Source organism: Nycticebus coucang, chromosome 14 (assembly GCF_027406575.1).
Source record: "Nycticebus coucang isolate mNycCou1 chromosome 14, mNycCou1.pri, whole genome shotgun sequence".
NCBI lineage: Eukaryota > Metazoa > Chordata > Mammalia > Primates > Lorisidae > Nycticebus > Nycticebus coucang.
The window spans coordinates 66,881,532-66,896,124 of record NC_069793.1 but is presented as its reverse complement, the minus strand read 5'-3'; the positions used below and the strand labels follow the sequence as shown (position 1 = coordinate 66,896,124).

The 14,593-nt window shown below is 44.7% G+C and overlaps 2 protein-coding genes and 1 pseudogene across 7 annotated transcripts in view; 2 read left to right on the top strand and 1 right to left on the bottom strand.

The window, feature by feature from the left end:
* PAAF1 (proteasomal ATPase associated factor 1) overlaps positions 1 to 635 on the bottom strand; it is a 51,987-nt gene extending 51,352 nt beyond the window's left edge. Inside the window, exon 1 of one of the 3 annotated variants that reach the window (XM_053560622.1) lies at positions 542 to 635. In XM_053560622.1, the coding sequence (XP_053416597.1) occupies positions 542 to 588 (47 nt within the window). In that variant the 5' untranslated portion in view covers positions 589 to 635. The remainder of the gene's footprint in view (positions 1 to 541) is intronic. The other 2 variants (XM_053560623.1, XM_053560625.1) reach the window with 2 other exon arrangements.
* Positions 636 to 720: 85 nt separating this feature from the next.
* On the top strand, positions 721 to 4,838 carry LOC128564815 (cytochrome c oxidase assembly factor 4 homolog, mitochondrial). 4 transcript variants are annotated; one of them, XM_053560642.1, is made up of 2 exons: positions 721 to 827; positions 2,870 to 4,838. In XM_053560642.1, the coding sequence occupies exon 2, from the start codon at positions 2,880 to 2,882 to the stop codon at positions 3,141 to 3,143; it is 264 nt and encodes an 87-aa protein (XP_053416617.1). In that variant the 5' UTR covers positions 721 to 827; positions 2,870 to 2,879; the 3' UTR covers positions 3,144 to 4,838. The 4 variants fall into 4 exon arrangements, with proteins under 4 accessions (XP_053416617.1, XP_053416616.1, XP_053416619.1 ...); XM_053560641.1 differs by having other exon boundaries at positions 770 to 914; XM_053560644.1 differs by having other exon boundaries at positions 784 to 848.
* Positions 4,839 to 6,338: 1,500 nt separating this feature from the next.
* On the top strand, positions 6,339 to 7,052 carry LOC128564812 (mitochondrial import inner membrane translocase subunit Tim17-A-like; annotated as a pseudogene).
* The last annotated feature ends 7,541 nt before the right edge of the window (positions 7,053 to 14,593 follow it).

The window sequence follows — 14,593 nt, the reverse complement described above, 5'->3', positions numbered from 1 at the left end:
AATAAATTGTTCACTGTGTATTCCCAATTAAGAGGTCAGCTTCTTGCAGAGAGGAACCATCATTTATGTTAGAGTACACATCTGAGCTCCACACGCATTTAGTACAAGGCGAGGGCATGGTAGGTGTTAACATTATTTCCTGAACAGAGTCGTCCGATATGCACTAGGGGTCTAGGGAGGACACAAAGATTCCATCACGTACAGACAGTGTTGGTAAGACTTTTGCAAATAACTGATGGCCAAGAAATATTTGCTAAATGACTACTTGGCCAAGAGTCTTCCTGCCTCCCAGTTACCCTGTTTTTCTCCAACTCGTTGATCCTAGTTCTGACGCAGAGATTACATAGCCCATATGTTCCCTTGTCCTCCGGATAGCTGTTCCGAGAATAAACAACCACATGGGTTTGTGACTTCTTTTTCTAGACCCTCCCTCAACAGTTGATGAGGTAACTTCTGTGGATATCCTGGATTAGGCAGGCTTTCAACGTAAAGGCAACAACGGCTACCCGCCTCCTAGGCCCCTGTTCGGGCCTGGCTTCACCTGAGAGCTTGGGCCCAGTCGCTCTGAATCCTCAAAGGCGCCGCCATCTCGACCCCACCTCTGCCAGCCCGCCTCTTCCGCCCCTTCCCGGAAGCGGGTCCCCAAAAGGGTGGGGCGAGGACGGGAGGCGGGCTCTACACCCAGAAGTGACCAATGAAAATGTGCGATGGGGCCGCCCGCCTCTTGAGTGTGCGCGCTCCTCACGAGGGGCTGGTTTGTGGGAGAAAGGACGGAAGATCCTCCGCTGCCAGCGAATCCGCCTCTGCGACGCAGGCGAGCCTGTTCGGTTAGTCTTCCCCTCTGCTTGGTGAGCACCGCGTTCCGCGGCCTTGCGCGGAAAGCGTTGTAGGCGCGACGGAATTGGGCCTGTCGGGTGCGTGCACGCATGCGTCCTCTGCCCACCTGCTTCTCTGCTTTCCCTCCTTCTCACCTTCCCAGTCTGGACCAGCCTCAGCAGTCCAGCTGTCTGCCATCCAGCCTGCCTTGATCCCTGAGCCAGGATGGTCCTCATTTTGCTCTAAGGAAGACTGAAACCAAGAGGTGGTGGGAGAAGAATACAGTAGTAATTACTGCATCGTATTGTAGCTCAAGCAGTTTTCATTCATTATATTAATCCTTATTCTAATTGTGCGGGTTAAATATTGGTGGGGAAGCTAAAATGAAAAAGATTACATGGTAAGGCGTAGTGCTGAGATTCGAATTCAGATCTCTTGGCTTAGGATCCAAGGCGCTTTCTCTTTTACCTTTCTTGCTCTAAAATATTTGCTTCTAGCCTTCAAAGAGTTCATAGGGATTTATGAAGAAGAAACTATTAAATATTTGTTGGTCTTTTTGGACTACCAGACTCTTTACAAATTTTATCATTTCTGTTTGTCAAGAGGGGAAGGGCACCCCGTGAGGCAGTGACAAAGCTAGATTTCTAATCCAAGTCTGTTTCAAATCTGTTTCCCCCCCTTTAAGTTATAATACCTCCAAAGCAAATGCATTTTGTCACGCTTCAGTGTTTAAATACGTCTTATGACTTCTCCATTTTCTTCAGGATACAGGTCCTTAACATGTCCTGCAAAGCCTTGCTATAATCAGGCACTGATATATTCTATTTTCCAATGATTGAACTTTTTGTTGTTGCATTTTGGCCTGGGCCGGGTGTGAATCCACCACCCTCCCTCGGTATATGGGACCAGCCCTACTCACTGAGCCACAGGCACCGCCCTTACTGAACTTTTCATTCCTCTCTTGTGTCACATTTCCACCCCCTGCTCTTCTATTGGTCAGAAATATTTTTACCATCTCTGGCTAACTCCTATTTATCCATCAAATCTCAGCTTAGAAATCACTTCTAGGAAGCTTTTCCTGCCTATTCCTGCTCTTGTTAGAATCGGGTATCCCTCGTCTGTGTTCCCAGTCTTAGCTATCTGTACACACTGTGTAGTAAACTGCTCTGCTGTTTCTGTTTAGATTGTAGATTCCATGAAGGCAAGAACTGTAGCTGACTTGGTCCCTCCCAAATCCTCAACTCTAGCATAGTGCCTGGTGCATCATAGGTGCTCAATAGTCTCATGCGGAATGAATGAGAGACAAAGTAAAAGTATTAAGGAGTTCTTCTAGCTTCTTTACAGCCCATCATAGTGAAATGTGTGCAAAGGCTGAAATCATTTTTCTTCAAACCTTTTAAGTTCCTTCTGCATGCTACCTTCTGCTGGTACTCTGAAACACATGATCTTGGGAAGACAGTTTGGGTAATCACCGCACATTTTTGTATAGTTGTCAAAACTACCTCACTTAACTCATGAACTCATCTCTTTCCCTGGCCTCTGCATGGTTTTTGTTATTGCCACATTGAACTCTTTCCGTTCCTCCCATGTTATAAAACCTACCCTTATTTGGGTACTTTTCAAATTTAAAATTTTGTTCTTCTTTAGTTATAAAATAAGTCAGTAGAAAAAAAGAGGAAAGGTTAATTCTTTTGAGGTAGATCAGAGATGGCTTCCCTCAAAAGGAGACTTTTCACCTTATTCATATTCCATTTGCAGAATTGAGCTTATTAAATGCTGTGTTAAGCATTTTCGCATACTTTATCGTACTTAGTTCCGTTCAGACCATTTTGCAGGCCCATTCTCTGCCAGGTCTAATGCTAGAAGCACCAAGGTAAAGCAGAACAAGTATTTGTCCTCAAAGAACTCTCCTCAAAGAGTTTCTCCCAGGGAAGACACACATAAACAGGCTATAATAATGCAGTTTGGTCAGTGCTATGTATAACCCAGGACCTTATATATATTAATAATTATATCCCTCCTCTAACTTTGTCTCTCTGTTCATCTTTTGTAGATTCTCCCAGATGTCAACCTCAGTTCCTCAAGGCCATACCTGGGCCCGGCAGGTGAAGAAGGAAGATGAGGAAGAGGACCCACTGGACCAGCTGATCTCCCGCTCTGGCTGTGCTGCCTCCCACTTTGCAGTGCAGGAATGCATGGCCCACCACCAGGACTGGCGGCAGTGCCAGGCACAGGTGCAGGCATTCAAAGATTGCATGAGTGAACAGCAGGCAAGACGGCGGGAGGAGCTGCAGAGGAGGAAAGAGCAAGCAAGTGCTCATCCCTGAGACCCCAGGCCACGCGTCCCCATGTACAAGGACAGGGCCATATAGAAACCCAGAAATGATGGACATATGAGCCAGGAGGTATAAAACTTGTAATCTTTGGAACTGGGATTTTGAGAGCCATGGGTTCAGGTAGGATTGCCACAAAGAGCTATTATATTTTTGTGGTCACATCCCACACATCCTCACCCATTTTGTTCCACCAATATTTTGCAGTAAAACAAAGTGGGTTAGGGGATGTGCCCATCTCAGTACTTGGTACTAAGATGATTACAGGGACATTTTAATTTAAAAGTAAATTCACAGTCTAAATTGGTTACCTAGTTACATCTTCATTTATTCACTCATGGGATCAACAACAGCAAGAATTTCTGAAGCATTGTGTTGGAAACTGATGTGATGAATATTGTGACCTCTATGTTAGTTAAAAGTCTAGTTTGAGAGATAGTAATAAAATAACACTGTAACAACTAGTTCCTGACAATGGTATGAGAGTTTTTATCATTTATCACTTGCTCTGGATGTTTCATTTAGTTTAATGGAAGGAAAAAAAACAGCAAGACAACCTTTTATTCAAATATTGAATACCAGATTCTGTTTAATTAACAGATGCAGTGTATGGCCTGAACCTGCTTCCACCCCAACAAACACAAAGTTGGCCTAACATTTAGCAATTATATTTAACATTAAAATATAGATTTCCAGGCCAGATGCAGTGGCTCATGTCTGTAATCCTAGCACTCTGGGAGACAAAGGTGGGTAGATTGTTTGAGCTCAGGAGTTTGAGAACAGCCTGAGCAAGGGTAAGGCCCTATCTCTATTAAAAAATGAAAAACTGAGGCAAGAGGATCGCCTGAGCCCAAGAGTTTAAGGTTGCTGTGAACTATGACACCACGGCACTCTACCAAGGGTGACAAAGTGATACTCTTGTCTCAAACAAAAAAAAAAAGTACAGATTTCCAGCTTTTGAAAAATGGAGCTTTTATTCCTACTTGACAACAATTTGCTGGAGCAGAACATTTCCTCCTTTAAGAGGGTTGTGTTTTCCTATTCATAACAGTTGCAATCACTTCTCATTTTTCTTCAGTGAAACTGCCTTACCCATTCTGTTCCTACCTAGCTCTGTAAGGCATTTGGGAGTGGGAAGGAGGGTGGGGGAGTGATCCTAGCCATAGAAGCTGGAATGAAACTTTTTTTTTTCTTTTTTTGAGATAGTGCCTTGCTCTGTCACCCAGAGTAGAGTGCAGTGGAATCATCATCGTTCACTGTAATCTCAAACTCTTGAGTTCAAGCGATCCTCCCACCTTAGCCTCCTGAGTAGCTGGGATTACTGCTGCATGCCATGAAACTTAAGTAATTTGAGGTTGGTGTGAGCTAGGCTGACTCCACAGCACTCTATCCAGGGGCAACACAGTGAGACTCTTGTCTTTAAAAACAATAACGGGAGACTTCCGACTTAGGTCTTCCCCTTTGCCCGAAGCCCTGGTGCTTTTTATTCCTTATGTATTCCTTTCTGTCTAATAAAAATCCTATCTTACCACTGATCTGTGGTCCATGGGTTCATTCTTCAAATCCCAGAGACCAAGGACCTACCCTGTTTCCCCGAAAATAAGACATCCTCCGAAAATAAGACCTACTTACAGGACAGATAAGACGTCCCCTGAAAATAAGACCTAGTGCATCTTTGGGAGCACACCTTAAAACTGTTATTTTCAGGGAAACAGGGTAGTATTGCCTTTGTAATATGAGAATGTACTAGTACAAACAAATATATAATATATGAAAGAATTCTTTATTCTTTATAAGCACTGGAATGTAGCATTGTTTATAGTGATGAGTAAATAATCACAATGTGAATTTCTATAAATAAGGACTATAATTGCCTCATATTCAAATCTTCTATAACAGAAATACATATATTAATTTGTATAATTAAAAACACCACCACCCGATGGCACCTATGGCTCAAAGGAGTAGGGCGCTGGCCCCATATACCAGAGGTGGCGGGTTCAAACCCGACCCTGACCAAAAACTGCAAAAAAAAAAATAATAACAATAACAACACCACACTTGATGAGTGCCAGTAGTCCCAGCTACTTGGGCGGTTGAGGCAAGTGAATCACTTAAGCCCAAGAGTTTGAGGTGGTTGTGAGCTATGACGTCACAGCACTCTACCCAGGGTGACAGCTTGAGACTCTTTCTCAAAAAAATAAATAAATAACACCACCCTGGCAGCACCTGTAGCTCAATGGGTAGGGAGCTGGCCATGTAATCCAAGGCTGGTGGGTTTGAACCTGGCCCAGGCCAGCTAAAAACTGATAACTGCAACAAAAAAAACAGCCAGGCATTGTGGTGAGTGCCTGTAGTCCTGGCTACTTGGGAGGCTGAGGCAAGAGAATCACTTGAGCCCAAGAATTTGAGATTGCTGTGAGCTGTGATGCCACAGCAATCTGCCATGGTGACAGCTTAAGACTCTGAAAAAATAAAAATTTAAAAATAAAATAAAGGGCGGCGCCTGTGGCTCAGCGGGTAGGGCGCTGGCCCCATATGCCGAGGGTGGCGGGTTCAAACCCAGCCCCGGCCAAACTGCAACAAAAAAATAGCCGGGCGTTGCGGCGGGCGCCTGTAGTCCCAGCTACTTGGGAGGCTGAGTCAAGAGAATCGCCTAAGCCCAAGGATTTGGAGGTTGCTGTGAGCTGTGTGACGCCATGGCACTCTACTGAGGGCGATAAGGTGAGACTCTGTCTCTACAAAAAAAAAAATAAATAAATAAAATAAAATAAAAAATAACAGTACCCTGGGCAACATTGGGAGATCTCATCTCTACAAAATTTGTTTTTAAAAATTAGCCAGGGGCTTGTTGCCTGTGGCTGAAGCAGCTAAGGTGCCAGCTACATACACCTGAGCTGGCAGGGTTGAATCCAGCCAGGGCCCGCCAAACAACACTGCTGCAACCAAAAAAAAATAGCCGGGCTTTGTGGCGGGCGCCTATAGTCCCAGCTACTTGGGAGGCAGAGGCAGGAGACTTGCTTGAGCCCAGGAGTTGGAGGTCGCTGTGAGCTGTGATGCCACAGCACTCTACCCAGGGCGACAGCTTGAGGCTCTGTCTCAAAAAAAAAAAAAATAGCCAGGATGGGCTCAGAGCCTGTAGCTCAAGCGGCTAAGGTGCCAGCCACAAACATCAGAGCTGGCGGGTTCGAATCCAGCCTGGGCCTGCCAAATAACAATGATGACTGCAACAACAACAACAAAAAATAGCTGGGCGTTGTGGCGGGTGCCTGTAGTCCCAGCTACTTGGGGGGCTGAGGCAAGAGACTCGCTTAAGCCCGGGAGTTGAAGGTTGCCGTGAACTGTGATGCCACCGCACTCTACCCAGGGTGACAGCTTGAGGCTTTGTCTCAAAAAAAATAATAGTCAAGATGGAGGAATATGCCCGGGAACCTTGCCCCTGGTGAATAGTGGATGACTGTGGTGGGGCCTTTATTATGGGTACCATTGGTGGTGGTATCTTTCAAGCAATCAACGGTTTTCGAAATTCTCCAGTGGGAGTAAAACAGCTATTAAAACCAGAGCTCCACAATTGGGAGGTAGCTTTGCTGTTTGGGGAGGTCTGTTTTTCATGATTGACTGTAGTATGGTTTAAGTCAGAGGAAAAGAAGATCCCTGGAACTCCATCACAAGTGGTGCCTTAACAGGAGCCATACTGGCAGCAAGAAATGGACCAGTGACCATGGTTGGGTCAGCTGCAATGGGTGGCATTCTCCTAGCTTTAATTGAAGGAGCTGGTATCTTGTTGACAAGATTTGCTTCTGCGCAGTTTCCCAATGGTCCTGGGTTTGCTGAGACCCTTCCCAGTTGCCTTCAACCCTGTTACCATCCTCACCTTTTGGAGACTTTTGACAATATCGATAGGACATCTTTCTTTAACAAATAATTTCTTGGGCGGCGCCTGTGGCTCAGTGAGCAGGGCGCCGGCCCCATATACCGAGGGTGGCGGGTTCAAGCCCAGCCCCGGCCAAACTGCAACAAAAAAATAGCCAGGTGCTGTGGCGGGCGCCTGTAGTCCCAGCTACTAGGGAGGCTGAGGCAGGAGAATCGCCTAAGCCCAGGAGTTGGAGGTTGCTGTGAGCTGTGTGATGCCACGGCACTCTACTGAGGGCAATAAAGTGAAACTCTGTCTCTACAAAAAAAACAAACAAATGATTTCTTTTTTTTTGTTTGTTTGTTTTTGTTTTTTTTTGTAGAGACAGAGTCTCATTGTACCACCCTCGGTAGAGTGCCGTGGCATCACACAGCTCACAGCAACCTCCAGCTCTTGGGCTTACGTGATTCTCTTGCCTCAGCCTCCCGAGCAGCTGGGACTACAGGCGCCCGCCACAACGCCCGGCTATTTTTTTGTTGCAGTTTGGCCGGGGCTGGGTTTGAACCCGCCACCCTCAGTATATGGGGCTGGCGCCCTACTCACTGAGCCACAGGCGCTGCCCAACAAATGATTTCTTTAACAAAATGAGCTGTGGTTTGAGAAGGATTTCAGAAGATCAAATTACAATTGGTTTTTAAATGTGTAGGTTTTTAAAACTATGGCCAAATAGGCTATGAAGAGACATTTAGCACTTTTTTCTATTTAAAGGAACATGGGGTGAGAGTGTTAATAATACATTTATTACTGTGGCTCAGTGAATAGGGTGCTGGCCCCATATACCGAGGGTGGTGGGTTCAAACCCAGCCCCAGCCAAATTGCAACAAAAAAATAGCCGGGCGTTGTGGCAGGTGCCTGTAGTCCCAGCTACTTGGGAGGCTGAGGCAAGAGAATCGCCTAAACCCAGGAGTTGGAGGTTGCTGTGAGCTGTGATGCCATAGCACTCTACCGAGGGTGATAAAGTGAAACTCTGTCTCTATAAAAAAAATAATAATACATTTATTTATTCACACTTGCATTGCATTTGTGATGAAAATGTCTCATCATTAAAAGAAAATATGGTAAGTGCTTTTAAGATGAAGGACCAAAGGGCAAATAACAGTGCCGTGTGACCATCAATTCCTTGAGGACTTGTCTGCCTAATTTTATGTGTTCTGTTATTCAAACAATAAAAAGCTCCGGGAACTTAAAATAAATAAAATAAATAAAAATAAATAAAAATCAGCCAGGATGGGCTCGATGCCCTAGCACAGTGGTTACAGCGCCAGCCACATACACTGAGGCTGGCTGGTTTGAACCCAGCCTGGACCAGCTAAACAGCAATGACAGTCGCAACAAAAAATAACAGATGTTGTGGCAGGCCTATGTAATCCCAGCTACATGCCTGTACCCAGGCATCATAGTGTGCAATTGTAGTCCCAGCTACTCAGGGGCTGAAGCAGGAGGATAACTTGAGCCCAGGAATTTGAGGTTTCATTGAGCAGTGATCTTGTGCAACACCTGCACTCCAGCCTGGGTGACAGTGCAAGATCCTGTCTTGATTAAAAATAAAAACTAAAAATAATGGGCCTGGCTCGGCGCCCGTAGCTCAGTGAATAAGATGCTGGCCACATACACTGAAGGTGGCAGGTTTGAGCCTGGCCCGGGCCAGCTAAACAACAGTGACAACTGCAACCAAAAAATAGCCAGGCATTGTGGTGGGCGCCTGTAGTCCCAGCTTCTCGGGAGGCTTAAGCAAGAGAATCACTTAAGCCCAAGAGTTTGAGGTTGCTGTGAGCTGTGACACCACAGCGCCCTACTGAGAGTGACATAGTGAGACTGTGTCTCAAAAAAAAATTAAAAAAAAAAAAAAAAAAGGGCCGTGGAGGAAGATGGGTGATAGTAAGAGAGAAAAGTGTATCCTTAGCAGGAGGAATGGCTTCAGAACCAACTAAGAGCAAGCAAGTTTTCTAGGACTCTGGCTCTAACAGAAGCCACTTACTCTGTCATCATGGAATGTATTCAATAAGGCAAAAAGCACTCTGTTGCCACTCAAGCCTGTTTCCTCAAAAAATGGTTGTCATTCCTGTTTCATAGGCCTACTAAAAGAATTAAAAGAAAAAAAATAAAACAAATAGCGAATGAAAATTGTTACCATTTATTGAACTATTATAACATACTTACTGGGCATTTCACTCAGGCGGTCTATTTGTGAATGCTCTTAACTCCTATGATGTGCTGCCTTCAAATCCCAGTTATGCTACTTACTAGCTGTGTGACTACTTAATACCTCAGGATCTGTTTTCTCTTCTGTAAAAATGCACATATAGTACCTTTCTCGCAAGCCTCAAAACTAATAAATGTAGACCTTTCTCGTATTGTCATTGAAAGAATGAGTAAAGGCTGAGCATGTAATCCTAGCACTTTGGGAGTCTGAGGCAGGAAGATCATTTGAGCCCAGGGAGGTCAAGGTTACAGTGAGCTATCATTTGGCCACTGTGTTCCAGCCTGATTGAGCACGACCCTGTCTCAGGAAGGAAAGGAAGGAAGAAAAGATCAGTTGATATTGATAAAGAGCTTAGAAGCAGTGACTGGCACATTGGCACATACTTAGCATTCAGTGAACCTTAGCCTATTATCATCACTATTACAGTGTGCTGATGACTTTCCTGAGTTCTATTATCTAGTCAAATCCTCCCAACACTGGATTCACCCCCATTACAGGGAAGGAAATGAAGTGGGAATCAGCCTGGGAATCAGCCTCCAAGGTGTCTCCATCTAGAGCCTAGGCTGCCTCCGTTCTGTGCTTTTTTGCAAGCATCCAGTTCCTTGTTCAATGCAAGTAAGCCCATTGACTGTGTGAATATTACTTTGCTTTTGTCATCCCTTTGCAAAAAATTTCACCATGCAAGTTGCCCACGGTGATCTAGATTGTTATGTTATTCTTTCTCTCCACTCTGCAGCCCACAGAGCTGAAATTTAAAATGGTTCATGCCTGGCTCTATATAATCTACACCTACCTCTGGCAGCTTTGGGTTGCCTCTGCAGAGAGGCTTGGTGTCAGGGATGGTCTCTTGGTAGAGAGACCTCTTGGCTGGGTGCCTCTCTTGGCTAGGCTTAAGGAAGTCTCAAGGTTTTCTCTTCTCTGCAAGATGCATGGCTGGGGACATGGCCTTGTGCTCAGTACAAAGGTGCATTGTAATGTGTTTTGCCAGAAAAGTGAGAAGATACTCCTACCCTCAGGTAAAGTCACCAGGCTAAGTCCTTGGGCTGCTGACTTTAGAAATCCAAAGAGAACTGGAAGGAGTCCAGATTGAAACCTTTTACTTTCCTTCTGTGAAGAATTCTCTCCTTTGCTCCAGCAAGGACTTAAAATGGGCAGAGGAAGTGGGAGGGATTCTTCCATTTTCAGCAGTTATCTTTTGAAGACTTCTCATTCTTTAGAGCCTGGGCATTCTGTCTAAATGGTAAACTGATTCTGAAAAATGAGGTGAGTTCTAGTTCTAGTCTAGGCAGGTCTAGTTCTTGGGAATGCATTCTCAGAAAGCTTTCCTTCCTTAAATATAGTACAGAGGGACCTTATATGTCTTAGACAGAGGGGATCAGAGGTCTCAACATTGCTAGCATCTGAATGGCCAAAATACCCAGATTTCATTTTTTTCTCTGTAACTAAAACATACTCTTTTTTTTGAGACAGAGCCTCAAGCTGTTGCCCTGGGTAGAGTGCCGTGGCATCACATCTCACAACAACCTCCAACTCCTGGGCTCAAGCGATTCTCCTGCCTCCACCTCCCAAGTAGCTGGGACTGCAGGCACCCGCCACAACGCCCGGCTATTTTTTTGGTTGCAGCCGTCATTGTTGTTTGGCAGGTTGGGCTGGATTCGAACCCGCCAGCTCAGGTGTATGTGGCTGGTGCCTTAGCCACTTGAGCCACAGGCACTGAGCCCTAAAACATACTCTTTCAGAATCCACAGTTTGCCATTTCTAGACTTATGTGGTAGAGGAACAAGACATCCTCACTCAAAGGAAAGGGACTAACACATGAGTTGAGGAATCTGCTGGCCTTCACTAGGAAAACTGCCCATTTGACTCAGGCATTCTGCCTTTCTTGAAAGTTAATGATCTACATAAAAATTCATTTATTAAAAAAATTGTTTTTCTTTTTTTTTGAGATAGTCTCACTTTGTCACCCTTGGTGGAGTGCTGTGGCATCGTAGCTCACAGTAACCTCAAACTCTTGGGTTCAAATGATCCTCTTCAATCTCTTGAGTAGCTGAGATTATAGACACCTGCCACAATATCCAGCTAGTTTTTTCTATTTTTAGTAGAGATAGGGTCTCACTCTTGCTAAGGCTGATCTCATACTCCTGAGCTCAAGCAATCCACCTGCCTCCCTGAGGGCTAGAATTACAGGTATGAGCCACCCACCAAACTATTGCTTATCTTTGTAATAAAAACCATTTTAACTGGGAGGACATGATATTTCATTCTAGTTTTGATTTGCATTTCTCTGATAACTTATTATGTGGGGCATTTTTTCAGATACCATTGGCCATTTGTATGTCTTCTCTTGGGAAATGTCTATTCAGATCCTTTGCCATGGCTCAGCACCCATACGTAGCATAGTGGTTATGGTGCCAGATGTATACACCAAGGCTGGCGGGTTCAAACCCAGCCCCGGCTGGCTAAACAACAATGACAAGTGCAACAAAAAATAATCGGGTGTTGTGGCGGGTACCTGTAGTCCCAGCTACTTCGGAGGCTGAGGCAAGAGAATCACTTAAGCCCAAAAGTTTGAGGTTGCATGAGTTGTGTCACCATGGCACTCTACTGAGGGCGACATAGTAAAACTAAGTCTCAAAACAAAACAAACAAACAAAAAACCCCAGATCCTTTGCCATTTTTTAAAATTGGATTTTTTCCTATTGAATTGTTGGAGTTCCTAGCAGTTACTAATCCCTGGCCAGATGGGTAGTTTGCAGATAATTTCTCCCATTATATGGGTGGTCTTTTCACTTTGTTCATTGTTTCCTTTGTTGCACAGAAGCTTTTCAGCTTAATGATACAAACTGTATCATATTTTATTTATATGTAGTACTAGACAGCAAAACTAATTTATGGCAATAGAAATGAGATTAGTGATTGCCTTTAATTTTTTTTTTTTTGAGACACAGTCTCTCTTTGTCTCCCTCAGTGGAGTGCTGTGGCATCCTAACTCAAAGCAACCTCAAACTCTTGGGCTCAAGCAACTCTCTTCCCTCAGTATCCCAAGTAGCTGGAACTACAGGCACCCGCCACAATGCCTATCTACTTTTAGAGATGGAGTCTCCTTGTTCTTGCTCAGACTGGTCTCAAACCTGTGAGCTCAGGCAATCCACCCACCTCAGCCTCTCAGAGTGCCAGGAATACAGGCATGAGCCACTGCACCCAGCCTTAGTGGTTGCTTCTAGGGGAGAATGACTGTAAAATATGAGGGAACTTTCTGGGGTGACAGAAATGTTCTTTACCTTGATAGAAGTGTGGGTTTATGGGTAGATGATTTTTTTTTCTTTAGAGACAGAGTCTCACTTTGTCACCCTCGGTAGAGTGCCGTGGCATCACAGCTCACAGCAACCTCCAGCTCTTGGGCTTAGGTGATTGTCTTGCCTCAGCCTCCCGAGAGCTGGGACTACAGGCACCCGCCACAATACCCAGCTACAGTAGATGAATTTTTAAAACTGATCAAACATTCACTTGTAGAAGTTATAAGTGAACTGTATTTCACTATATATAAATTATACCTCAATGAAAAAAATCTTTTTAGAAAGCTTGCTGAAGAAGTTTAGAAGGGAAGGAAATCCAGCCGTTACTGAGTACTTGCTAGCCTGTTATATCTGTGATTTCCATCTCAAACCCCTAAAAAGAAATTATCCCTATTTTACAGAACAGAAATCTGAGGTTCAATGAGGTTAAAAAACTCAGCAGAGGCCTCAGAACTAATAAATGTAGAAGCTAGGCACAACCCAGGCTTATCTGCCTCTTTATCTTATAATAGGTTGTTGCAGGAACAAGGAAGGTATTTTCAACCTAGAGCCAGGCAGGAGACTTGTGTTCCATTTGATTACACTGCCATGTGATCCTAAGAACATCCATTTCGGTCAGGAGCAGTGGCTCATGCTTGTAATCCTAGCATACTGGGAGGCGGAGGTGGTTGGATCTCCTGAGCTCACAGGTATAAGACCAGCCTGAACCAGAGGGAGACCTCGTCTCTATAAAAAATAGCTGGGTTGGGCGGCGCCTGTGGCTCAGTGGGTAGGGTGCCAGCCCTATATACTGAGGGTGGCAGGTTCAAGCTCAGCCCCGGCCAAACTGCAACAACAAAAAAATAGCCAGGTGTTGCGGCAGGCACCTGTAGTCCCAGCTACTCAGGAGGCTGAGGCAAGAGAATCACCTAAGCCCAGGAGTGGGAGGTTGCTGTAAGCTGTGTGACACCACAGCACTCTACCGATGGCAACAAAGTAAGAATCTATTTCTACAAAAAAGAAAAAAAAATAGCTGGGTATTGTGATGGGTGACAAAGAGATACTCTGTCTCAAAACAACAACAACAACAAAAGAACATTTATTTCCCTGGGCCTCATTCTAGGAGAATCAAATGAAGCCCACAATTGTTTTACAATCCTAAGGTTCTAGCAATCAGAATATCTCCAGTCCTTAGCACGATAAGGCCTTAACAGCAATTTCCATTTGTTTCAGGGCAAACTAATCAGAAGCAAAAAAAGCTCTCTGACTCTGGTGAGTGGGTAAATCATCAACTAGGTCAGTGACACAAGAGCCAAGGTGAAAAAATCTAGTTGCCTTCTGTGTGAGAAATAAGCCTGACTCACCCCTCCGCGATGTGTTGGAAAGGGATAGGCTGGGAATCAAGATATCTGTTGCCCTCTGCCGATGAGAACTCCTGTGGCCTTGGGCAAAAGTACTGCCCTCTATGGGCCCCTAACCTGCACTTGCTAAAGGAGATAGGCTGGCTGGGTCCTAAGGTCCTTTAGCTCCATATCTTATCAATTTATGATATTCTGATTACTACTTCAATATAAATTACAAGGAAAACTGAGCAACTGGAAAAAGACTGCTGTGTTTTCTAGGTTCCTACATGGGATCTATGTGACATTGCCCATTGCCCATATGATATGGGGGCAATATAGATGCAACTACTCAACTCTGCCATTGTAGTATTAAAGCAGCCATAGACGATATGTAAATGCATGAGCATTGCTCTAATCCAATAAATCTTTATTTATAAAAATAGGGAGTGGAGTTTTGGAACTAGATAGATGTGATGGTTGCACAACATCACAAATGTACTAAGTAACATTGAATTATTTATTTTAAAATGCTTAATCTTGGGCAGCGCCTGTGGCTCAGTCGGTAAGGCGCCGGCCCCATATCCCGAGGGTGGCAGGTTCAAACCCAGCCCCTGCTGAACTGCAACCAAAAAATAGTGGGCGTTGTGGCGGGCGCCTGTAGTCCCAGCTACTCGGGAGGCTGAGGCAAGAGAATCACTTAAGCCTAGGAG